The 25,166-nt window shown below is 40.2% G+C and overlaps 4 protein-coding genes across 11 annotated transcripts in view; 1 reads left to right on the plus strand and 3 right to left on the minus strand.

Moving 5' to 3' along the window:
* The window catches only part of CCDC125 (coiled-coil domain containing 125), a 30,334-nt gene extending 30,116 nt beyond the window's left edge, over positions 1-218 (minus strand). For both annotated transcript variants that reach the window (XM_040262669.1, XM_040262668.1), the window contains exon 1: positions 27-218. The gene's annotated coding sequence lies outside the window, so the exon portion shown is untranslated. The remainder of the gene's footprint in view (positions 1-26) is intronic.
* A 6,025-nt stretch (positions 219-6,243) lies between these two features.
* AK6 (adenylate kinase 6) lies at positions 6,244-20,643 on the minus strand. Its single transcript, XM_040262682.1, has 5 exons — positions 20,156-20,643; positions 18,374-18,466; positions 9,928-9,986; positions 9,605-9,750; positions 6,244-6,707 (listed from the first exon to the last, which is right to left on the minus strand). The coding sequence occupies exons 1-5, from the start codon at positions 20,181-20,183 to the stop codon at positions 6,515-6,517; spliced, it is 519 nt and encodes a 172-aa protein (XP_040118616.1). The 5' UTR covers positions 20,184-20,643; the 3' UTR covers positions 6,244-6,514.
* Positions 16,618-20,419, minus strand: TAF9 (TATA-box binding protein associated factor 9). Of its 3 annotated transcripts, none has more exons than XM_040262678.1 (3): positions 20,156-20,419; positions 18,374-18,466; positions 16,618-17,663 (listed from the first exon to the last, which is right to left on the minus strand). In XM_040262678.1, the coding sequence occupies exon 3, from the start codon at positions 17,644-17,646 to the stop codon at positions 16,852-16,854; it is 795 nt and encodes a 264-aa protein (XP_040118612.1). In that variant the 5' UTR covers positions 17,647-17,663; positions 18,374-18,466; positions 20,156-20,419; the 3' UTR covers positions 16,618-16,851. The 3 variants fall into 3 exon arrangements, with proteins under 3 accessions (XP_040118612.1, XP_040118613.1, XP_040118614.1); XM_040262679.1 differs by having other exon boundaries at positions 19,908-20,195; XM_040262680.1 differs by having other exon boundaries at positions 19,035-20,178.
* Positions 20,503-25,166, plus strand: part of RAD17 (RAD17 checkpoint clamp loader component) — a 36,465-nt gene continuing 31,801 nt past the window's right edge. For 3 of the 5 annotated variants that reach the window (XM_040262656.1, XM_040262657.1, XM_040262660.1), the window contains exons 1-2: positions 20,503-20,641; positions 22,122-22,225. In XM_040262656.1, the coding sequence (XP_040118590.1) occupies positions 20,626-20,641; positions 22,122-22,225 (120 nt within the window). In that variant the 5' untranslated portion in view covers positions 20,503-20,625. Of the gene's footprint in view, positions 21,158-22,121; positions 22,226-25,166 lie in introns of all 5 variants that reach the window. The other 2 variants (XM_040262659.1, XM_040262658.1) reach the window with 2 other exon arrangements.

Genomic DNA, 25,166 nt, shown 5'->3' on the forward strand with positions numbered 1-25,166 from the left:
ATGAGGGAAAGGAGGAGCCCGTTTACCAGCTTGTCCACAACCTGCGGAGTTTCTCGAATTTGCGCAGCTGCTTCTTGGGGTCTGGCTCCACACCCTCCCCAGGATCCTTGGCGGGTGAAGAACTGAGAGTGGGGCACGGCGAGCGGCACCCTGGCCGACTCGCGCCGCCCCCGTCTCGCCCCGACGGGCCCTAAGCGCGGTCACCGGGCGCGAGCCTCCTTGCCGCGCGCGCCACCGCCCCTCCCGCCACGTGACCGCGCGGCGCGGCCGCAACCGGGAAGGCGGCGCGGCGCCCGGGTCCCTGGCCCCGCCTGCTACCTCGGCGCCACCGTCTGAGCTCTCCCGGTTAGGATGCGGGGACTAGGAGCTCTGTGCGACTTGGACACCCATAATGTCCCCAGATACAGCGCAACCGAGTTACAAATAATAGCTCGAGACCTCGAGAAACGACAGGGCCGTGTGTGCGTCACTGAAGGTAAAATGAACTGGTTCAAAGCTTAAGCCTCTGCTGCTGCTGCTGCTAAGTCGCTTCAGTCGTGTCCGACTCTGTGCGACCCCAGAGACGGCAGCCCACCAGGCGTCCCCGTCCTTGGGATTCTCCAGGCAAGAACACTGAAGTGGGTTGCCATTTCCTTCTCCAATGCATGAAAGTGAAAAGTGAAAGTGAAGTCGCTCAGTCGTGTCTGACTCTTTGAGACCCCATGGACTGCAGCCCACCCGGCTCCTCCGTCCGTGGGATTTTCCAGGCAAAAGTGCTTAAGCCTCTAGGAGTCGCTTAAGAGAAGGATGGAGCTGAGCTGTAGCGGGGCTTTTGAAAAGAAGGATTTATTTCAGAGCCGAGGAATGAGGAGGCGTTGCAGGCCAAAGGAACTGCCAGGGCGAAGGCTAGGCAGTGGGAGGGAACCAGAGGGCAAGGCCTGGAGAACTGCTATTGAGGAGATCCATTCCTGTGAATTTCCTGAGAAAGACCCTACCTCCCTTCAACCCCACCCAAAACGTGCCAGTCATTAGCTTCCTCACCTGGTGCAATGATTTTGATATTTCCTAATACCTCACGCGAAGAGTTGACTCATTGGAAAAGACTCTGATGCTGGGAGGGATTGGGGGTAGGAGGAGAAGGGGACGACAGAGGATGAGATGGCTGGATGGCATCACCGACTCGATGGACGTGAGTTTGAGTGAATTCCGGGAATTGGTGATGGACAGGGAAGCCTGGCGTGCTGCGATTCATGGGGTCGCAAAGAGTCGGGCACGACTGAGCGACTGAACTGAACTGAATACCCGACAGGGCTTCCCAGGTGGCTCAGTGGTAAAGAATCTGCCTGTCAACGCAAGAGACGGGGGTTCAATCTCTGGGTCAGGAAAATCCCCTGGAGGAGGAAATGACAACCCACTCCAGTATTCTTGCCTGGGAAATCCCATGAACAGAAGAGCCCGGCGGGCTACGCTCCATAGAGTCGCGAAGAATCAGACACGACTGAGCACACACGCATGCCTGCCTGTAGCAGGTGATGTGGACCTATCCATGGGCCTGTCTCCCAGAATCCATCTTGGTTAAGAGATGCACGCGCACACGTGGGAGGGCCCTACCAGGAGGGCAAGACTCTCTCTGAGCCCTCCCATGTGTCTATTCACACATACCTTTCTCCTATAAACACTTAATTGTTTCACTACTTTACGTCTCTCTGTAGGAATTCATTTCTACACAGGTGAGGGGCCAGGGCCTTGTCACTAGTCACAGGCTCCTGGTGGCCTAGTGACTAGGATTCAGTACTCTCAATCCCAGAGCCTGACTTTCCGTCTCTGGCCAGGGAATCGAAATCCTGCGTCAAGCTGCTGCAGTCCCAGGCCACCTGAGATCACATTGTTTGTGTTCATCCTTCCACTAATACCACACTGACTGACTTTACTCTTTACGGCAAATCTTGAAATCAGTTACTTTAAGTCTTCTAACTTGGTTCTTCTTCATCGTCTGGTTATTCTAGTTTCTAGAATATAAATGTTACATTCAACTTATCCATTTTTATTTTAAAAGAGTATGTTGGAATTTATACATCAATTTGGAGAAAGCTGACAATAATATTGAGTCTTGAAATTCATGAACGCGGTGTGTGCATGCTAAGTTGGTTTAGTGGTGTCTAACTCTTTACAACCCTGTGGACCATAGCCCTCCCAGGCTCCTCTCTTCATGGGATCCTCCAGGCAAGAATACTAGAGTGGGTTTCCATACCTCCTCCAGGACATCTGGGCGCATCTCCTGCGTTGGCAGGTGGGTTCTTTACCACTAACACCACATGGGAAGTCCACAGACGTGGTATATCCACCTATTTGGATCTTTTGATTTCTCATTTTTCTTCATGCAGTTTGCACATATTTTGTTAGATTTTTGGTACCATTTAAAATAGTATTGTTGTTTTAATTTGTCATTACTGTATGGAAATACATTGTCTTTTCTGTATTGGCCTTGTATCCTGTGACTTTACTAATGTGACCTATTCAAGTAGCTTCTGTGTGGATTCTCTTTGGAATTTCTGCATAAACAATGTTAACTGAGAATAGCTGATTTATTTCTTTTAGCTCTGTACGTCTTTTATTTTCTTGCTTAATGAACGGCCTAGGACTTCCAGGATGACCAACTTGCTTTTTATTCACTAGTCTCACTTAACAAATTATAGTTTTCTAATCTCCCCTTCCATAAAAATAAACTCCTTAAAAAATAAACCTCTGGATGGATTTTAGGGATCTGTAAATCTTTTTAAAATATAACATTTTATGTTAGTATTTAGATCTGTATTTCCTTGAAGGAAGTGGGTTCATAGCTTACATGACTGTCAAAGGAATTTATATCATCGAAAGGATTAAGGAACTAAAATAAACCTTTAGTAAAAGCACAGGTATAATTTCCATGATCTTGTTTTTCACATATGCAGCAACCAGAGTTATTAAGAACAGGGTTTTGTTTTTTGGCTGTGCCATGTGGGATCTTAGTTCCACAACCAAGGATCAAACACATGGCCCCTGTGGTGGCAGCTCAGAGTTTTAACCACTGGACTGGCAGGGAAGTCCCCCAAGACAAGTGTTTTTTCCACCTTGCCCTCTCCCCGCTCAACTGGAAAGAATAAATAGTTCTCTGCAGATTTGACTCTTGTTAAAGATAAACACAAATTCAAATGTTGTTAGGCACTGGTGGTAGGACATGCTTAGAATGCAGAAGAAATATAGCCCCACTAAGGCCAATACCTTATTTCAAAGCCCACAAAAATAAAAATATACCAAGAAGGGCATAAGGGGGAAAAATGACTGTTTATGCACATGTCAAAGCTTATTAAGACACTTTCAAACCTATGCTCCCTACAGTGGAAGCACAGAGTCTTAATTACTGGACCACAAGGGAAGTCCCAGGACCCTTTTGAGAAACTGAATAAATCATGTTAAGAACTCTCATTCACAGAAATACAAAATGATTAAAAATTTGCCACACTTTTATCTCCTTAAGTTTGGTTTACATCACACTGCCTATTTAAACAAAAAGTTTACAAGTAGGTTTGGATAAAACTGAGACAAACAATAAGTAGGTTTAAGACTTTTTTTTTCCCAACTATAAATGTTAAAGCATTGTGATGAAAGCATTACATGAAAACCTTGGCCTAAAATTAACTAGCATATTTATATTTTTACGAGTCTTACAATGCATACAGTTTGGTATTAGATTCCATTATTTCCTTTGTTGAAGGAACATCATTATGAGACAATGTCAGTGTTAGGATGGATAAGTAGTAGCAATCACTTGACAAGAGGATTTAGTGAATCTTAGTGAAAAAAAGTCTTTTCAAAACAGATTAGTGGGAATTCCCTGGTGCTCCAATGGTTAGGACTCCATGCTTCCACTGCACAGGGCATGAGCATGGTTTGATCCCTGGTCAGGGAACTAAGATCCCACAAGCCACATGGATTGGCCAAAACAAACAAACAACAAAGTATTAGGGATCCAAAAGAAGATACACAGATGGAAGATGCTCAACATCATTGGTCGTTAGAGAAATGTGTAAAACCAAAATGAAGCTACGACTATGTGTCTACAGGATGGCTATTAGGTGAACAGTAGCAAGTGTTGGCAAGGATATGGAGAATTAGATCCCCAATACATGGATGGTGAGAATAGAAAGTAATGCAACCACTTTGGAAACCATTTTTGCATATCCTCAAAATGCTAAACTCAGTTGCAATATGACCTAGCAATCTCCCTCTTTGCTATTATCCAAGAGAGTTAAAAACATACATCCACACAAAAACTTGTGCACTGTTCATAAAACCTAATACCCAAAATGGATACAATCCAACTATGCTGCTGATGTAATGGATAAACAAAATGTGGAACAGCCATACAGTGGAATATTATTCAACCATATTAAGGAATGAGGTACTCATTAAGGCTTCAACATGGATGATCATGAAAACACTATGCTAAGTGAAAGAAGCCAGGTACGAAAAACCACATATTATATGATTTATTTATAGAAAATCTCCAGAATATGCAAATCTATAGCAACAAAGTAGACTAGTAATAGCAAGGGGCTAGGAGAAGGGAAGAATGGGCAGTGACTACTAATAGGTATGGGATGTCTTTTGGTTGGGGTGATGAAAGTGTTACAGAATGGGGTAGTTGCACAATCTTGTGAACATATTTTAAATGGACTGTACACTTTAAAATAGTGGATTTTATGATATGTGAGTTTAGCTTAATACAGAATAGGAAGGTCTGTATGTTCTAAGATGGTATAATATCCAAAATACATTAAATGGAAAAAAAAAAGATGACAGAACAGTTTGCATGTTATGCTACCATATGCTTAAAAGAAAAAAAGGAAGCACACACATGCTACCATATGCTTAAAAAAGCACACACACATCTAAACCAGTAACATTCTTTCCTAAAGGGAAGGAATCTAGCAGTGACTGAAGAACAGGTGGCCTGAAAGGGAAGCCTACCTTTCCAGTACAGATCTTCCTTATGTTGGGGTTACAGCCTGATGAATCCATCATAAGTTGAAAATATCCTAAGTCAAAAATGTGCTTAATAGGCCTGACCTACCAAACATCACAGCTTAGCCTAGCCTACCTTCCCCCCCCGCCCCCCCCCACACACTGTGGAACTTGAGATCCTAGTTCTGCTACCAGGGATGAACCAACACGCCTAGCAGTGGAAGCTCGGAGTCCTAACCACTGGACGACCAGGGAAGCTCCCATCCTAGCCTACCTTAAATATGCTACCTTAAATGTAAGAATACTTACATTAATTTACAATTGGGCAAAATCATCTTAACATAAAGCCTATTTTATAATAATGTGTTAACTGTCTCGTAAGTTATTGACCACTGAACTGAAAGTTAAGAGTAGAGTGGTTGCATGGTACAGAGTGGTGGTGAGTTTTATCGGCTGTTTACCCTTGTTATCACCTGGCTGACTGGGAGCTGCAGCCACCCTCGCTGCCCACCATCACAGGTAACATGCTGCATGCAGATCGCTAGCCCAGGAAAAGATCAAAATTCAAAGCATGATTTTGAGAGAGTCGATTCCTAGGCAGGTTGATAGCAAGCCCGGGGTCCCTGAGGAAAAGAGGGATCTGGGGCTCTCAAAGAGGAGATAAGGGTCTGGAATTCTCAAGGAGGAGGAAAGGACAAACTTTTTTTCTACATTCCTTAGCAAGGATTATATAATAACAATGTATCCAGCTTGAGGACAGTTACTTCTTGAAAACCTTCTGGCTAATCCTGTTACCTTAAAATGTAAATTATGGGAGGGGTCTAGTAAGATCTTTACAACCTTGAGACATTCTTTGATTTATTGTAATAACTAATTAAAAAAAGGATATAACTCCCTTGCTTAGACTAGCAAGGGGGGCACTCTCCGTCCCCCTTCTGATGTCCGTGTCAGAAGCTTTCTCTGTCCTTTTTATACTTTAATAACACTCTGCTACACAAAAGCTCTTGAGTGATCAAGCCTGGTTCCTGGTCCCGAAGCTAAATCTTCTTCAGATGTCACAAATCAGACACCATTCACCATAAGCTATCAATTTCTAGTGTGTATGTTCTCGCTTTTGCTCCATCATAAAGTCAAAACATCCTAAGCTGAACCATTTTAAGTTGGGTACCATATGTATATGCTTTTGTACATTTTGAATTATATACAGAGTCCAAGTATTACCATTTTTTTTTTTAAAGAAAGAAAAATGGAAAATTGATGTTTTATCTTTAACCTGTGTTTTATTTTAAGAGATCATCTTGATTTTCTTCTGTAATAAACTTTTAAAGTTTTAACTCTCAATCCTTAATAGTACTATTCATTATATTTGAGTTTAGCTTTCTCATAGAGAAAAAAACCCAAATATAAACCTTTATACTATCCACCTCCTAGTCTAACAGCACAATTTCAATAAGAAAGTTTTCTTGATAACAATAATTTATGTGACATCGGCAGAGAGATGTCAAGAGTGACTGTGCAGTGGCCATTCTTGTTAAGAACTGTGATCTTTGACCCAGTGCTCAATCCATTTCAGTATCTGACTGATATTATCCTCTAGATCTTCTGGTTTATTGCTCGGCAGTTGATGCACTATTTCCTCCTTGTAGGATGCTAAGGCTTCTTCATGAAGAACTTGAAAAATTTCACACTGAACATTATCTTTTAGTTTCTTCTCATTATAACCCCTAGAAGGCAAAGAGGAAATAATCTGAATGGCATTAACTAAAGTTTTAGGAACAAATTAGAAATTGGACACTTCAGAATCTACACACTTTTTGAACACATGAAGAATCACACAAAAATAGTTCTTAGTCTCTTTACCTAGAAATAATAGGTTGGCATTCCTCCTACAATTTGTCATTCAATTAGCAAACATCTACTTACTTCAAGCCAGATGCCCAGCTATGAGATTACACAGTCTGTAGTTATGGTTCTAAATTTTAAAAGTTAGAGGAATTAAGATATAGACAGATAAATAAATGGCATATAATAAAATGTACATGATAAAAAATATCATATACTAACTGGGTACTAGATCACACAGATATATCTGTAGTTTACCAGTTCCAAAGACACTGAAAAAATTAACTTGTATAATCTTTAGGAAGATGTAAATTAGCCAGCTAGTTAGTGAAATGAGTAAGGAAAATTCAGATTCAAATTAATTCAATTTTGTAACAATCAAAATTAGATTGAACTACTCAAAAAGTGATTAACTTTATGAAAAGACAGCTCACAGAACGGGAGAAAATTTCTGCAAATCTTATATCTCACAAGGAACTTTTTTTTTAAATACATAAAGAAATCTTACAACTTAATAAACAAGGCCAAATAATCCAATTAAAAATTGGGCAAAAGGTCTAAATAGATATTTTTCCAAAAGATATACAAATGGCCCATAAGCACATGAAAAGGCACTCAGTATCATTAGCCATTAAGGAAATGCAAATGAAAAGTACAATGCGATACTACTCCATATCCACTAGGATGGCTACAATCTAAAAGACAATAGCAAGGATGTGAAAATGCTGGAGGCTTCATACACTACTCTCGGGAATATATAGTGCAGTCACTGTGGAAAATGTCTGACAGTTTCTCAGAAGGTTATACATAGCTATTTAACACATGACCCAGAAATCCTATTCCTAGAGAAACTTCAATACCCAAGATAAATAAATGAATGCATAATATTCACAGAAAAACACATGCATGAATGTTTATAGCAGCATTATACAACCCAAGTGTCTATAATCTGATAAACAGGTAAATAAAATATGGTATATCCATATAATGGAATATTATTTGGCAATAAAAAGAAAAGAAGTACCGGTACATGCTACAACACAGATGCACCTTGAAAACATTATGTTAAATAAAAGAAGCCAAACACAAAAGATCACATTTTATATGATTTCATTCATATAAAAAATCCTGAATAGGCAAATCCACAGAGATAGAAAGTAAAGCTGGGACTGGGGACTAAGGGGAGATGGGCAGTGACCGCTAATGGGTATGGGTTTTTTTGAGGGGGGAGGTGGTGAACATTTTTAAAAATTGGTTATAATGATGGATATACAACTCTGTGAATACACTGAAAACCACTGAAGTGTATGCTTCAAATGGGTTGTACAATTCATATGGTATGTAAATTTATTTCAGTAAGTTTTCTTTAAATAGGTGATTACTCATTAAAAAAAATTAAATAGGTGATTAATTTTTTCAGTGTTTAAAAACAAGACTGAAAAAAAAAGACTGCTTTCCTCATACTTTAATCTTTATTTACATAAAATTTAATTTTTAATAAAAATGTTAAGTGGTTTTTGAGAAAAGGCATATGTACCATATTGTCTCTGTTACTTCTCTGTTCAAATATTTTTAATGGCTTTTCCTGCTTAAAGAAAGATGATGAAAGCTTCAGGTATTATTCCCACCTAACGTTTCTGTATATTTCATACTATACTTTTTTGTGCAAGGATTGACTTCCCTTGTAGCTCAGATGGTAAAGAATCTGCCTGCAATGCAGGAGACCCAGGTTTGATCCCTGGGTTGGGAAGATCCCCTGGAGAAGGAAATGTCAACCCACTCCTGTCTTCTTCTCTGGAGAATTCCATGGACAGAGGGAGCCTGGCAGGCTACAGTCCATGGGGTTGCAGAGTGCGACTCACACACACACACACACACACACAATTCAACGGTGTTTAGTCAGAGCTGACTATGATCACTGAGAACACAAATTCTGAACCTGAACTTAGTTAGGCAAACTTCTGGAATTTTCCTTCCAGAAACTTCTCTCTAAATTCCTTTAAAATTCCCCTTTTGCCACAGCTTGAATCAAAAGACAGTGGGGAAATGTTTTCCATAAAACTTTGCTTTTTTGGTTATTCTAGATTAAGCCTGATGCTCTCCTGGAAAGGATGAACTCAAATATATTGTGAAATGTTAATTTATCTTGTTAGTTTTTCATAAGTTTTCTCATTTCTGTTGTGAGGATGATTTAAGTGGGTAATTTTCATTCCATAGCAAAGAATATGCTATTGTCTTGGCTGTTTTCCTAGAGAAGTTTTACATTTGGGAAAAAGCATGACTAAACACCGTTGCTATATAGTACATTTTACTGAATCAGACTGTCAGTTAGGGTCTTCATTTACTCAGAAACTACTGCTTGTGTTTTATAAATGCATCTTTTTCTCTTAGGTTCAGAATGTTGGTACTATACAGACTTGGTTTATAATGAGAGTGAGTGAGTGAAGTCGCTCAGTTGTGTCGGACTCTTTTCGACCCCATGGACTGTAGCCCACCAGGCTCCTCCCTCCATGGGATTCTCCAGGCAAGAGTACTGGAGTGGGGTGCCATTTCCTTCTCCAGGGGATCTTCCTGACTCAGGGATCGAAGCCGGGTCTCCAGCATTCCAGGCAGATGCTTTAACCTCTGAGCCACCAGGGAAGCCCCTTATAATGAGAACAAAATATAAAGTAGTCACATTTTCAAATAGAACCTTTTTGATGTTAGTAGTTGCCAACTTCAGGAATCTGAATAAAAGTTTATATAATACTTCAAGAATTTAATGTTTTTCCTTTCTTACCTATTTTCAAGTCTTTTGTACAAAATACTGTTATCTGTTTTCAGGACAAATACTATATGAAACCAGCGTTCAGGGAAGAAATCACAACCATGGTAATCAACAATAACTCCACCTTCACTCATTTGGTTTTCTAGCTCATCAACTACCTGTAAGAAAGGGAAAAAATAAAGATAAATACTCTTTTAAAAACTGAGGTCAAAAAAATAAATAAATAAGCTAAAAAAATATTATCGCCTCAGTATTCAATTAAAAAAAATACCTAAGGTCAACTTTCCTATTAAAATTTTTTTTAATGTATACTTTATTTAAAAAATTGTACTTACTCTATCTTCATCTAAAATGGGACAGTCATACTCTTCATCATAGCCATCATATAACTGCCCTAAAAGAGATTTACATTGGAGTATTAAAGTAGTCTTCTTGGTAACTTTCAGTAATTTTCAATTACTTTTTTAGAGATAAAAGAGGGCACTAATACAACAGTGTCACACAGACACCAAATATAATGAGCAATGCTGATAAATTAGAATTTTGTCTAGAAGGAAATTTGGATAACAGTTTCAAAACTGAAACCATCTACAGAGAACCAACTTCAGTATTTGTGGTGCTATAAGAAGAAAACATTAGTTTTGTTGAGTCTCAGATTGGTGGTGAGAGGGATACAAACACTCACATACATTAACAGCAGATTAAGTTCCAAACTTATTAGGCCAAGGATATGAAACTTATTAAAAGCAACAACTGGTGCTTGATTCCATGAATGAACCCTTTGCCACTGAGGTCACATTCATGGGGTTTGGGGAAGGAAAGTCAGTATACAGATGCTCCTGAACGTCTAGATTTCCAGCATCCCCAAAAGCCAAGGGTTAAATTTCAGAAGATAAAACAAGAATGATGGGGGCAGACATAAAGAAGGCAAATTTAAATCTAACATAAAAACTTTCCAATAAATTCGTTTTCTTTCAAATGAAGTGTGTCGTAAGGAGGTGAGACATACCAATCCCACCCTCAGCCTGAATAGGCATGTCCCCAGGAGGCAGACTTAGATCATCCTTTTAGCCATCTCAAAACACATGCTATAGTCTTCTACCTCTTCCCCTCAACAATGTGGCACAGGTTGAAATCAGCTTAAAATGAGCATAAGTTCTGAAGTGACAAAAGGGTAGTCCCGAGGGTCAGTGGAAGGCAGAGGCAATTTTAACTGTCTTCTCTGCAGGGTCTGTGGACTGATTCTGAGCACACGAACCACTTCTCTAGCACCCTAGTGTGACCTCTGACTTCTTGGGTTACTGTTCAGCTATCAGAGACTCTTTCCTGCTAAAAAGTTAAACTGTCTTGGTATGGGGAAAACTGGTTAACAATATAGAAAATAATCTAAACCCTTACTTTACATCACAAGTTCTAGGTGGATTAAAAAGTTAATTACTAAACTAAACTTTACAAAGGAATGATTCATTTGAGTTTGTGGAAAAAATAACTGATTCAAATAAATAAAATGTTAAATCTCTGAAGAATTTTTTTTTTTAAATAGCAGGGAGAAATATTTATACTAGGACAAAGGACTGAAATGTAGATTATATAAATTTCTCAAAAAACAGTAACCTAATAATAAGAAAACAATTCACACATAATGGAAAAATCAGTAAACTATCCATGAAAAAAATGTTGGACTTTCCCAGCTACTAAAGAGATGCAAATTTAAATGAGTCTTTTTATAACTGTTATATTATGTATTTAGTAAATTGACTGAAAATGTGTAATTATTTTTTAGAGTGAACAGTGCATTTTTATTATACATTTTAGATTCATACATTTCAAATATGCTTTTAAAGCTTAAGTTCAATACAAGATAAAAAATGTATATATAGCAGCGGCTCTCGGGCACAGAATTTAGGAGACTGGAGCAGGCTTTTTCCCGAGCACACTGTGAACAGTATGTTATGAGCCATGCCAGTGGAATGTTTCCTTCTGACCTAAATGCCTTTTTTTATTGGATTTTATTACAGTGAACAGCTTTAGAAGGTGTAATATTGCTAGTAGAAAAGAAGACTTAAAATAAGTTAACCACCTGTATTTTCTTGAAGTCTTTAAGAGCTAAATGACCCCCTTTTCTCCTAATAGAGCTCTAAGATCGTCTTAATGAAAATAATATTGTCCATAAACTATCTGGAGCATCATCAGCCTAAGAACCACTGTTCATGGTTATTCACTGTCCTTCTGGCTTCACAGGAAGAGGTAATGGTATGATGGATTTCTCAGTTTCCTTGGATAGTGCTTTCCTCATATTGTAAAGAGTTCTTATCTGGCTCCCCATTGCGCGCTGAATAGTACTCTCGATTTTGTGTACATGCTGTAGCCTAGCTGCTTGTACATCTTGACAGCAACTGGGTTAGACACTCTTACAAAGAGATCAACAAAAAACCCACCCTTTCTTTCTGCAATCTCTAGTAACTCCATAAGTTTAGCAGGCAAACCACGGCGCCGAAATTCCGGGGCAACGGCAGAGCTGTGACGTGCCCGCGCCATTCTTCCCTGGCCACTGAGCCTCTGCTTTGCCCGTGGTATAACCCATTAACTCTCCACCAGGGGCCTCTGCAACGACGAAGGACTCTAGCCAGGCACTCTAAGTAAAAAGGAATCCCGTAAGTTTCTCTAAGTGGATCCAAGTTAAATGCTGTTGAAGCAAAACAGGTCGTTGCACCGCTGCACCCACGGGAACCGGCTTACCGCAACACCACACCCGGCCGGCCCTGGAAATCTGTAATTTTTTCAAGAAAAATGTCCTGTCCAGAGATTTCTTTGACCTCTGAATTTCTAACCAGAAAAAAGTATAAAAGATGCTTTAAAATATTCAACAACAGTGAATTAGTTAAATCTTGTTTACTAACTGGCTGAAGTATGTAATTAAACTTAAGTAAATTAGGTTATTAAATTTCTCCATTATTTTTACATTACTATATATATATATATATATTTCACAATGCCACAAAATGAAGAATACCTACCGCTGATTTTGTACTATGTGGGAATCTGGGGTAGATAAATGTTCCTTCATATAAGTCCAAACTAGTATATGTTGTCTAATATACAACTTTTAATATATGTTGTCTAAAATAAAACTATAGCAGTATTAACTTTATTATTAAAAGTCTTTATGTATTGCAATGCTGAAATGCAGGATTTCTTAAAATCATGTTAATACATTTTAATAGTGTAACCCAAGCTTTCAAACATTCATTTCAAAAAACATTTATCAAACACCATGTCTAGTAATTACAGAGGAAATGAAGATATAATAGTGAACAAATTGAACACCAACTTATAGTCCTTCCCGTCAACAGTTTACAGTAATATGAGAGATGATAGACAAGTAACCTGGAAATCGTAATATTTAATGCTGTGGATCATGGTGCTTTGGGCAATAAGATGGGCATCTTTTAGGTGAGGAACATAAGCAGGATATTTGGGGAAGCTCCCTGGAGGAGGTAACTTCTAAATAGAAACTTGAAGCTAAGGAAAAAAAGGTAGGTAAGATGACCCTTCATTCCCAGGTGGCTCAATATGTAAAGAATCAGCCTGCCAATGCAGGAGACTCAGGAGACACGGGTTCAGTCCCTGGGTTGGGAAGATCCCCTGCAGTAGGAAATGGCAACTCACTCTAGTATTCTTGCCTGGAAAATCCTAAGGACAGAGGAGCCTGGTGGGCTCCAGTCCGCAGGGTCACAAAAAAGAGTCAGACACGACTTGGCAACTAAACAATGAGATACTCAGATTCAGCACTAATGGTCTTGAGGATAGTTCAGTGGTACCAGGGACACAGCATCAATGGTCTTATGAATGGAAGAGGGGTTTCAAACGGATTTTTTAAACTATCAAGATTAGAAGCCAAGTGCATCTGGGTAGCATGTGAATGCATTTTTAAGTGTGGTGGGACAGGAATCAGGAGTGAACAGTCAGGGAGGACTACAGAGCATCTAAACATTAATTTGGAAATGTCCAGGAACTATCCAGATGGTTACATCTAGTAGATGTCTAGAAATTAGGCTTAAGTTTTAATTATAAATCTAAGAGTCACCAGCAAAAAGAACTGATCAGTATGAGTCAATGAGATCACTAGATGGAGAGGCAGGATTACAAGACCACAGAGGAAAAGAGATACATGGTGGGAAAGTGAGAATCAGATGAAAGGATTGGGATAGCAGTGTTGGTGAGAGGACAAGGAATAAGTTAGTTTCAAAGTCTTCTAGTGCTAGGTGATTAAAGTGAGGGGAAAAATGAGATACACAAAGGTTAAAGTGGGAACGGCAAGCTTTTTCTATAAAGGGCCAGACAGTAAATATTTCGGAATTTACAGCTTACTCTTTAGCTAGTGGCTCCTACAAAACCAGGAGCAGCTTGCCAACCCTTGGGTTAGAAACACATCAAGATTTTAAGTGTTGTGAGCCAGATATTTGAAATGCATCTAATGTCTAGATCCATGAGCATGCTGGGTTTAGGGACAGAGGCTGAAGATTGATAAACTAGTGGCAGAAAAAGTAAGGATGCTGATAACAAGTGTAATTAAATGACTGCACATGGGAAAGGACAGTGAGGAACGCAGACTGAATGAACAGGGATAAGAGAAGCAGCCTTGGTCCCTCCACAGTCAGGACTCTCTCTAGTTTTATTAAGCTTAATTCCCCACCTAATTTTTCCTGCTTTAGTTCTAAGCAACATAGATGGTCTCTTACAAATAAATAATACAGAAATTTAACATGATTACCAGGATGGCAATAAACTCCATTTAGGCACATTCATTTTAAACCAGTTTTGTTTTGGTCTCATGACTTACAGCAGGTTTCTAAACCTGAAATACTATGGGACATTTTGAGCTTGGCCATGAAATTAAGACACTTGCTCCTTGGAAGAAAAGCTGTGACCAACCTAGACAGCCTATTAAAAAGCAGAGACATTACTTTGCCAACAAAGGTCCATCTAGTCAAAGCTATGGTTTTTCCAGTATTCATATACAGATGTGAGAGTTGGACTATAAAGAAAGCTGAGTGCAGAATAACTGATGCTTTTGAAGAGTGGTATTGGAGAAGACTCTTGAGAGTCCCTTGGAATGCAAGGAGATCCAGCCAGTCAATCCTAAAGGAAATCAGTCCTGAATATTCATTGGAAGGACTGATGCTGAAGCTCAAAGTCCAACACTTTGGCCACCTGATGCAAAGAACTGACTCATTGGAAAAGACCCTGATGCTGGTAAAGATTGAAGGAGGGAGGAGAAGGGGACGACAGAGGATGAGATGGGTGGATGGTGTCACTGACTCAATGGACATGAGTTTGAGTAAGCTCCTAGAGTTGGTGATGGACAGGGAAGCCTGGGGTGTTGCAGTCCATGGGGTCGCAGAGTTGGACACGACGAGCGACTGAACTGAATTCGTTATGCAGACAGAGGACTGTCCTGTGAATTGCAGGATGTTCAGCAGAATCCTTGGCATCGACCCATTAGAGATCAGAAGAAAACCTCCCACTCCAGTTGTGACAAGCAAAAATGTCTCAGAATATCCCCTAAAGGACAAAATCACCCCATTGAGAAACAGTGCTTTGTAGAAGATTGAGTGGTTTCCCTTAAAACATATTACCATTTGGGAAAAAATGAGGCAGCTGAATGTCTCAGACTATCTCCTAGTTAGATTTTCAGATATATTCAAATGGCATCTGTGGGGGAAAAAAATCTTGTACATTTTGAAAAATCTAATAAAGCACATCATCTAATGTTAAATCAGACCAGAAATCCTTTATCTGGCATAATAGGAGGAAAAATGCCCCATTTATAAGGAAGATTCCATCTCATTAAATAACTCATCAATAAAATACAAACAGAATGGTCAAGACCATGCACCATCAAGGCACACAACTAAAATGGTTTGCGTGTAAGCAGAGACTCAATGAAGAGGAGAGTGTCTTATTGTGGATTATCCTTGCTCTCAATGTTATTCATGACAGATTATAATTTCATTAAGTTTAGGAACATTAAATTGGGTGAGAACCGGAAGACATGACTGAAACTGACTACTGTATGTAACTCTGAGAGGAGGAAATGGCAACCCACTCCAGTATTTGTGCTGGACAGAAGAGCCTGGCAGGCTACAGTCTATTGGGTCACAAAAGTCAGACATGACTTAGCGACAAGCACACGTATGACTCTGAAATCACTTATCAAAAATAGTAAAGTTGCACAGGCAAAGGAACAAACCAGATTTCATATGGTTATAAAATGCAGAATGACGAGCTACACACAGTAGCAAATAAAGACCTAAGTTTTATCAACTATAATTGGAACACCAAACCTGGGTTAAAAATATAAGCATGATACTAGCTTATAGTATCAAGAATACGATGAGCAAAGATACATAACTGACCTGCAAAAAGGGAAGCTGGGAAAAAACTTAAAATTTTTAAGTAGTGAGATACTGAGAGACACACCAAGGATCCTTGAATATAAGCAAAGGAATAGAAAAATGGATGAGTGTTAGTCACTCAGTCATGTCTGACTTTTTGCAACGCTGTGGACTGCAGCCGGGCAGGCTCCTCTGTCCATGGCATTCTCCAGGCAAACACACTGGAGTGGGTACCCATTCCCTTCTCCAGGGGATCTTCCCGACCCAGAGATCAAACCCAGGTCTCCTACACTGCAGGCAGATTCTTTACCATCTGAGCCGCCAGGGAAGCCCAAATGGATAAGGTTCACTATAAATAAAAATCCTGACCAAGTGGTCTCTCTAAAAAGCAGACATGGTTATACCTCAGCAATCTGAAAGAATGGCCCGTAAGAGTGACCCAACACCAGAGATCATACTATGATCTAAACATGTGAAAACACTAGAAGTGTCTATAATGGTAAGGAGTAGACTACAACAACTTCAAGTTTTTCCAACTGCTATTTCTGTTGGTGATGAGGTGGAAAACTGCATTTAAATTAAAAAAAAAAAAAAAAACTAAGAACATAATTGCCAAAGTACCAACAATTAAATGCACGAATTGCAACTTTATTTTTTACACTTAAAGGGTGACGAGAAACCATTACTAATCCTATTAAACAAAATCTAACACAACAGCTCAATCGAAAAGTATGGTAAGCATATTTACTCATTAAATACTATTCTTTCTAGAACACAACATGGAAATATCTAGCATGCATGTTTAATCTCAGTACAATAGATTCAAAACCAAGTATACATGTTACATGCGTCAAGGCTAGATTACAAATTATCATAGTCATCGTCGTCGTCATCATCGTCATCATCATCATCATGTTTCCTTTTCAATGCATTTGATGCTTCATTGGCAGTATTTTGTGATGAGACCATGTTAGTGGTAATAAGAATATTTTTGGACCCAATTAATGATGGGTTAATTAGAACATTCTGAACTGCTGATGTTGCAGGAATTGATGCTTTTACAGCTGGGGACTGTGAAGTGGGCATCTGTACTGTGAACCTTTGCCCTGTGAGGGACACTGGAGTCCCTACTTTAGTTGAAACGGACATAGCTTGTGGGGTTGGTGTGCCAAGCGTGGGAGTACTTGGTCTGCTAGTAACGGAACCAACACTTAACCGTGGAACTGTTATTCTTCCTGCAGAAGTAGATGCCTTTTTTTGTAAAGACTTAAGTCTGTAATTTGGAGCAGTCAAGCAATATCTATCAGGCGGCAATCTAGGACCTGAGTATGGCTTGATCAATGGCAAAGGGGTTTGATTTCTTTGCCTTGCAATATCTAATAAAAAATCTCTTGGGGGAGGAGAGGTAAAAGCCTGGTCAGCACGACACTGGATTGCCAATCGCACATCATCTGCATCAACAGTAGCTTTCTTAGCATGACTTGAATAAATTTTTGCATCATCTAGAATTGTGGTCACATATCGGAAGGCAAACTCCAACATCTGATTTATAACTCTTGGTTCATATTCTGTAATCCCCATATCCTTCAGGATTTGTGCCATCATCTGTGCATCTTTCGGCATGCTCTTGGGAGAAGCCATCTTGCCAGACTCCATGATATCCGGTGATCAAACTTTACATCATTTGGAAAAAATATGTACATTAGATCAAATGTGAAATAGTTACTATACTAGCAACTGTCAGGAACTTTAAAAATTTTAAATACAAGTTTTTAAAAATAGAAATTAAAAAATGTTACATCTTTTCAATTTTAATGAGGCACATTTAAAGTTCCCTTTACTTAAATTTATGGAGTTTCTACCCATTAGAGAATATAAAAAGATGAAGACACAAATAATGGAAGTAATCAAAGACTGGGAAAAATCAGGGAAAAAAGGTAAAAACATATACTTTAAAAATATGTGCAGGTGCTTGCAGGCATGCATCTATCAAACTAATCTAAGACCGTAGTACAGCCGTATCCTACTGCCTGAATTCAAAATTCTGTCCTTCCAGTAAGCTCATAGGCTATCTTTCTCTCTATACATATATGCTTAGCACAACTCACAATTCTCTTCCTCACATTCAAACAGTCCTATCTTCATGGAAGCTGTTCCAGTTATTAGTGTCCACAAAAACTGCTAGCCAATTGCAGAGGGGATGCAGCGGTCAAAATAACCAGGACACAGCATGAGACAATATGTTCTATTTCTATGTCCCCAACGGAGCATAAATTCCTTCATGGAAAATTTTCTCTTTCTCACAAATAAATACAGTGCTAATACTTCATTATTTGTCTCTCACTTTTTAAATAAACAAACCTAACACCAAAGTATCCCTTACCTTCTCGAGCTAAATCACCCACATTAACGTATTTCAGTCCTGATCTTGATGCAAGTTCTTTGCCTAATGTAGTTTTTCCAACCCCTGGTGTACCTGTAAGACAAGCCACAGAAAAATACTGTTCATGAAATACTCATTAGACTTTAGCCACTGATCTGCCCTTAAGGTTCTCAACAACGGAAATGAAAAGTTTCCTAATTAGCAATCCTATACGAACACACACCATAATCTAATGAACTACCCAAAGCCTGCTGGCTATCAGAATTTCACCCAGTGTATCTGATTTTACCAGAGCAAGTGGGGCTTGGGAGAATCTGATGCCAATCACAGACTGTTTGCCATCATGGAAATTCCCAGAGTAAAATTAGCCACCTCAAATAAACTGCCACCATTTATTTGTTTTAATGTGTATACATACATACACATTGCATGCAAATATATCAATACATCCACATAGCATGTATTTCCTTCTCCTACATAAATGGCAATACTATACATTGTTCTTCACCTTCCCTTTTTCATATTGCTTCAAGACAAATAATCATACCCTTAATTTTCAGCTGTTCAGATTTAATGCCGCCGAAATTATAAAATCTGGTTATTATAATTAAAGATAAAAGGAATAAATTCAGGTCAACCTGTAAGGAAAATAACATTTTACCTCCAGTCCACTATAATACACCAAGTTTGAATCCTAAATTCACCATGTTTTCAATAAAATGCTCACGTTTATATTTTTGACGATATGGTTTAATATTAAAAAACTAAGATACTGTCTGACACAAACAAAATGTTGTAAAACCTTCCTCTTAAAGGGCAGGCTAAATGTTAATTTGTTGACGTTAATCTGCTGCTCTCAGAAACAGACAAGACTTATGTGCTGCCAGTATGCTTGTTTTGTTAAAAGATACACCTGCTTTGTTTCCACAAAGAGCGCCTCAATTTTGTATTGCAACAGCATCTACACCCATTAGATTTTGACATGAATGTCCCGTGGTGCTATCACCTACTACAATTTAACAGTTAAACATTTTCAGAGTTAAACAAATTAGAAATAATATTCTTAAAGTCACTATGCGGCATTTTAGGGCCCCTCATATATAACAGGCGCCTTGAGCATGGATCCAAAGACCCAGAAGAAACCCCACCATCATCCCGGGAATTTTACAGCATCTCTGGACGAGAAACGACCAGAGATGCTCAGTCGATGCCTTCTATTCTTAAAATTTAAAAAGCACCTGAAGCAACCTCAGCTAGCGTGTATGACAAATGAATCACCCACAGCACAAACATCCGACTCCTTTCACCTGACTCTCAGATACAAAGGAAAAATGAGAGGCAGCTCAAGAAGCCTCAAGACCTAATGATGGCATCCACCATTAACAGATCTACTAGGGGCCAGATACTGCTTTATGCTATTTAGCTAACAACCCAAAGACAACCCTACCAAGTAAAGCAACCGCCATTTTACAAACAAAAACGTGATTAAGAAAGACTAGGCAGCTTGCCAGAAAAGGGAGCTGGATCCATCTACCTCTCTCCGCCTCACCGAGAAGGCCACCTCTCGCCAACAGAATTAACGTTCGTCGTCCCCTCCCCCCGCCTCCCGCAAAACCGCCGCGAGGGCCGGGTCCAGAGGCCCTGACGACGACAACCCCGCCACGCGACCCTCGCCGAGCCTCGCCACAGAACACTAAGCGAGCCCCTCCGGGCCAGGCCCCAGAGCACTCGGCGTGCCGGGCCAGCCCAGCCCCTCGACAGCACCCCACCGCGCGCCCTGACCGGTGAGCAGGATGTTCGGAAGCAACATGGTCCTCGCGGCGCTGGCTCCGTACGCCTCTGCACACGCGCCCTACACTCTCCTGGGAGGGGTCGGCTGGGGCGGGCAACGGCAAGCGCCAGCGGCCCGGGGTACTCGAGGCCTGGAGGGGCGCTCGAGACCACGTCCGTCGCCTCGTCACCCACAGTTGGTTACCCGGCCCTCGAGGAGACGCTTCAATCGCAGGGTCCGAGATACCGGCACCGGTCGGGCCGGCGCTTCGAGTCAGGCAATGCGCTGGATGCCTAAGACAGTCGCTCTGTTGGCGGCCCCGCCCTCCGGACTGGGTCGCGGAAGCGCCGACAGATCTGGAAGGTCCCCGGGGGGCGGGGCCTCTGAGAGGCTTCCGCGCTGAGCTCGGGCAGGGCCGGGTGGCTTGCCTTCCACCTGGAGCAGAGCCTGGGCTCCACCGCTCCCCTCGGCCCGCGAGGGGATGCAGCTACCCGAAAGTAAGGCTGTCGTTGCTGCGGCTGTGGTGTATATATGTCCTCGAGACGCGAATCCCTGTCTGCCTTCACGCCTCCCGGGCTCTCGTGGCTCCTCCTCCCGAGCTGCCCATCCCATCTGGGGGTGAGAGGGTGGGGGGGCTGAGCTCTGGCCTGGAGCAGAGGCACGGGAGTTCGTCTGGACTCTTGCCTGACTAGCAGCCTGACCTTGGACAAATATTTCAGCTTAGTTATCTCCAGTGCAGTGTGTAGGGTGGTGGTGGGTGTGCTAGAAATACTCTTCAAGGTCTCTTCTGCCGCTGACATCTCATTTCAGGAACCTGGTATCCTCAAGGACAGTTGCCTAATTTTTAAAGGAGGTAACTGTCAGCCTTGTTTTCAAAGAGCAACTAGAATTCTGACCAGAACAAGTCTGTCTCTCTTATTTCGACCTCTTATGTTCACTCAAAGAGGTGCTTTTTCCACCTATCTACCTCTTTGAAACTGCAGAGCAAAGACGTTCCCAGTCTTGAAAAATTTGTGAGTGTATGATTTGCTTTCTAGTGTGTGGAAGTGTTTACACATAAATTACGTGTGTCTCCAAACTATAAAGCTCAGTTTACAGGTTTTTAGACTTTAAAAAACTTTCCTTCTGGCAAACTTAAAATTGCTGAGTTTGCCAGTTTATATAAACATTGAAGAACTATGAAATTCAGAAGAGTGTTGCCAAAAAAATGTCTTGATGACGTGTTCAAAAATGAACAAACAGTTACAGAAAAACTTTACAGTAAAATATCAAGCCTTGTCTAAAGTCAGTGATAAGTCTGAATTCATTGTAAGGTGCTTTTTTGGTTATTTGAAATTTTAGGAAAATTTTTGAAATTTAAAGTGTGGGGAAAAAATTGGTTTATTTATTTTTGGCTGCCCTGGGTCTTCCTTGCTGCATGCAGGCTTTCTGTAGTTGCGGTGAGTAGGAGCTGCGCTCTGGTGGCAGTGTGTGAACTTCTTGTTGGGTACTCCCCTCCTTTAGAGTGTGTGAGCTCAGTAGTTGCAGTTCCGGGGCTTAGTTGCTCTGGCATGGGGGATCTTTCCAGACCAAGAGTGGAACTGATGTCCCCTCCATTGCAGGGCACAGTTCTTAACCACTGGACTACCAGGGAAGCCCTGAAGTGTGGAAAATTTTAATTTTCAGTATAAAAACTGCACAAAGAGAATTGTTTAATTTTTCTTAACAACAAAACAGAAGTACACAAATGTCTGATTTTTCTTTGTTATCTAATGCAGTACCGAGTTCATGTGAAAAATGTATCTATGTAGATAATTATAGTCATTAAAAATAAAATTCACTTTACCATTTTGATTTCTTACTGCATGTATATTTACTGTATTCTCTTTCACTAACTCTTGAGCCTTTATTATGTTCTTGATTTTAGCAATATATATTACTGTATTTCTGTTTTACAATTTTCTGAATTTGAGATTTTTTTTCTTTTTTTGCCCCTAGGTGAATTATACTTTAATGTACTACAGGTTGTATACTACGGATGGGAACTATTGAAGTTTATAATGTCAAAAACTTTTTTTAGACCAAAGGTATCTTCCACAAAGGTATGATACACTAAAATGGCCATGTGATAGTTGCCCAAAAGGAGTTATGAATTTTTGAATATGTTCCTAATGACTTGTTACTGCAATCAAAGTAACAGTGCCCTGTATTTATTATAATTAGTGATTTAAAGACTTTAATAATAAATTGTGAAACAACTGTGCACTGAAAACACAACCTTAATTTTTTTTTAATTTATTTATTTAAATTGGAGGCTAATTACTTTACAATTTTGTAGTCGTTTTTGCCATACATTGACATGAATCAGCCATGGGTGTACATGTGTCCCCCATCCTGAACCCCACTCCCACCTCCCTCCCCATCCCATCCCCCGGGGTTGTCCCAATACACCAGCTTTGAGTGCCCTGTTTCACACGTTAAACCTGGACTGGTGATCTATTTCACATATGGTAATATACATATTTCAATGCTCTTCTCTCAGATCATCCTACCCTCGCCTTCTCCCACAGAGTCCAAAAGTCTGTTCTTTATATCTGTGTCTCTTTTGCTGTCTCACATATAGGGTCATCGTTACCATCTTTCTAAAATCCATATATATGCATTAATATACTGTATTGGTGTTTTTCTTTCTGACTTACTTCACTCTGTGTAATAGGCTCCAGTTTCATCCACCTTATTAGAACAAATTCAAATGTATTCTTTTTAATAGCTGAGTAATATTCCATTGTGTATATGTCCCAGAGCTTTCTTATTCATTCATCTGCCGATGGACATCTAGGTTGCTTCCAAGTCCTAGCTATTGTAAACAGTGCTGTGATGAACATTGGGAATGAAAGAGCAATCGAAGAGAAAGAAATATGTTGTATATGGTATTATAACTTGAAAAGCCCCACCTCTTAGAAGTTATGTGGTTCAGTGTACCAGTTCTCAGTAAAGCTGTTGGGTGGGTGGGATGGGTGTCAGACAGTGTACTGGAAGTTATCCATTTTTCTAGTGGTGTATCTGATTGTCCTCTGACTGTAAGTAAATTATTTAACTTTGCTGTTTCTTTTTCTTTTTTTTTTGAGGAAGTTAAATTCACATTTATGTAAGAAATAAAACTTTAAAATGTATGAGTAACATGCATATTGAAGTTGCTAGATCAGAATTGCTATTAAGAGTTTTACTACTACTCATATTTTCATGTACTCTATTTTTATAAAGGAAAAGGGCCAAAATTATATTACCAGTGACAGTCTTTTAAAGAGGACGAAATGAGAGGAGTAGCTATGACTGAAATTGTTTTCCCCAGAGGTATTCCTTCCTTTACCCTCTGCTGATCATAATCCTAACCTCTGCCTTTATAAGAGGAATGAAGTGTGATTTTGCATTCATAAAATACCTGTAAGCTCTAACTTCCTTCTCCTGAGCCTACTTGCGGTGCCAATCTCTGTTTGTTTGTTTGTTTTCTTTCCTTCCCAGCAAGAAGCATTGTGTAGTAAATGGTTCACAACTGTGGCTGAGCATTCTTCACGGAAAATATATCTTGGTTCCCCCTTGTTAGCCAGGCAGGGAATTCCAAAAGTCAGGCACTGAACTAGATTTTTCTAGATTTATATTGTTGGAATGTTAAGAAAAAGTTCACTTTTAAAATTAAAATTATTAAATATTTTTTAATAATTAAAAAAGACTTCCCTGGTGGCTCAGACGGTAAAGTGTCTGCCTACAACGTGGGAGAATTCGTAATACTCCTAAATATTTTTAGGTTAAAACATTTTGTTTTTACATTCAGTTCAGTTCAGTCGCTCAGTCGTGTCCGACTCTTTGCGACCCCGTGAATCGCAGCATGCCAGGCTTCCCTGTCCATCACCAACTCCCAGGGTTCACTCAGACTCACGTCCATCGAGTCCGTGATGCCATCTAGCCATCTCATCCTCTGTCATCCCCTTCTCCTCCTACCCCCAATCCCTCCCAGCATCCGAGTCTTTTCCAGTGAGTCAACTCTTCGCATGAGGTGGCCAAAGTACTGGAGTTTCAGCTTTAGCATCATTCCCTCTAAAGAAATCCCAGGGCTGATCTCCTTCAGAATGGACTGGTTGGATCTCCTTGCAGTCCCAGGGACTCTCAAGAGTCTTCTCCAACACCACAGTTCAAAAGCATCAATTCTTCGGCGCTCAGCTTTCTTCACAGTCCAACTCTCACATCCATACATGACCACTGAAAAAACCATAGCCTTGACTAGACAGATCTTTGTTGGAAAAGTAATGTCTCTGCTTTTGAACATGCTATCTAGGTTGGTCATAACTTTCCTTCCAAGGAGTAAGCGTCTTTTAATTTCACGGCTGCAGTCACCATCTGCAGTGATTTTGGAGCCCCCCAAAATAAAGTCTGATGCTGTTTCTACTGTTTCCCATGAAGTGATGGGACCAGATGCCATGATCTTCGTTTTCTGAATGTTGAGCTTTAAGCCAACTTTTTCATTCTCCCCTTTCACTTTGATCAAGAGGCTTTTTAGTTCCTCTTCACTTTCTGCCATAGGGGTGGTGTCATCTGCATATCTGAGGTTGTTGATATTTCTCCTGGCAATCTTGATTCCAGCTTGTGTTTCTTCCAGCCCAGCGTTTCTCAGGATGTACTCTGCATATAAGTTAAATAAGCAGGGTGACAATATATAGCCTTGACGTACTCCTTTTCCTATTTAGAATCAGTCAGTTGTTCCGTGTCCAGTTCTAACTGTTGCTTCCTGACCTGCATATAGGTTTCTCGAGAGGCAGGTCAGGTGGTCTGGTATTCCCATCTCTTGAAGAATTTTCCACAGTTTATTGTGATCCACACAGTCCAAGGCTTTGGCATAGTCAATAAAGCAGAAATAGATGTTTTTTTGGAACTCTCTTGCTTTTTTGATGATCCAACGGATGTTGGCAATTTGATCTCTGGTTCCTCTGGCTTTTCTAAAACCAGCTTGAACACCTGGAAGTTCATGGTTCACATATTGCTGAAGCC

The sequence above is a fragment of the Oryx dammah genome, unplaced genomic scaffold, assembly GCF_014754425.2.
Source record: "Oryx dammah isolate SB20612 unplaced genomic scaffold, SCBI_Odam_1.1 HiC_scaffold_20, whole genome shotgun sequence".
In the NCBI taxonomy this organism is placed as follows: domain Eukaryota; kingdom Metazoa; phylum Chordata; class Mammalia; order Artiodactyla; family Bovidae; genus Oryx; species Oryx dammah.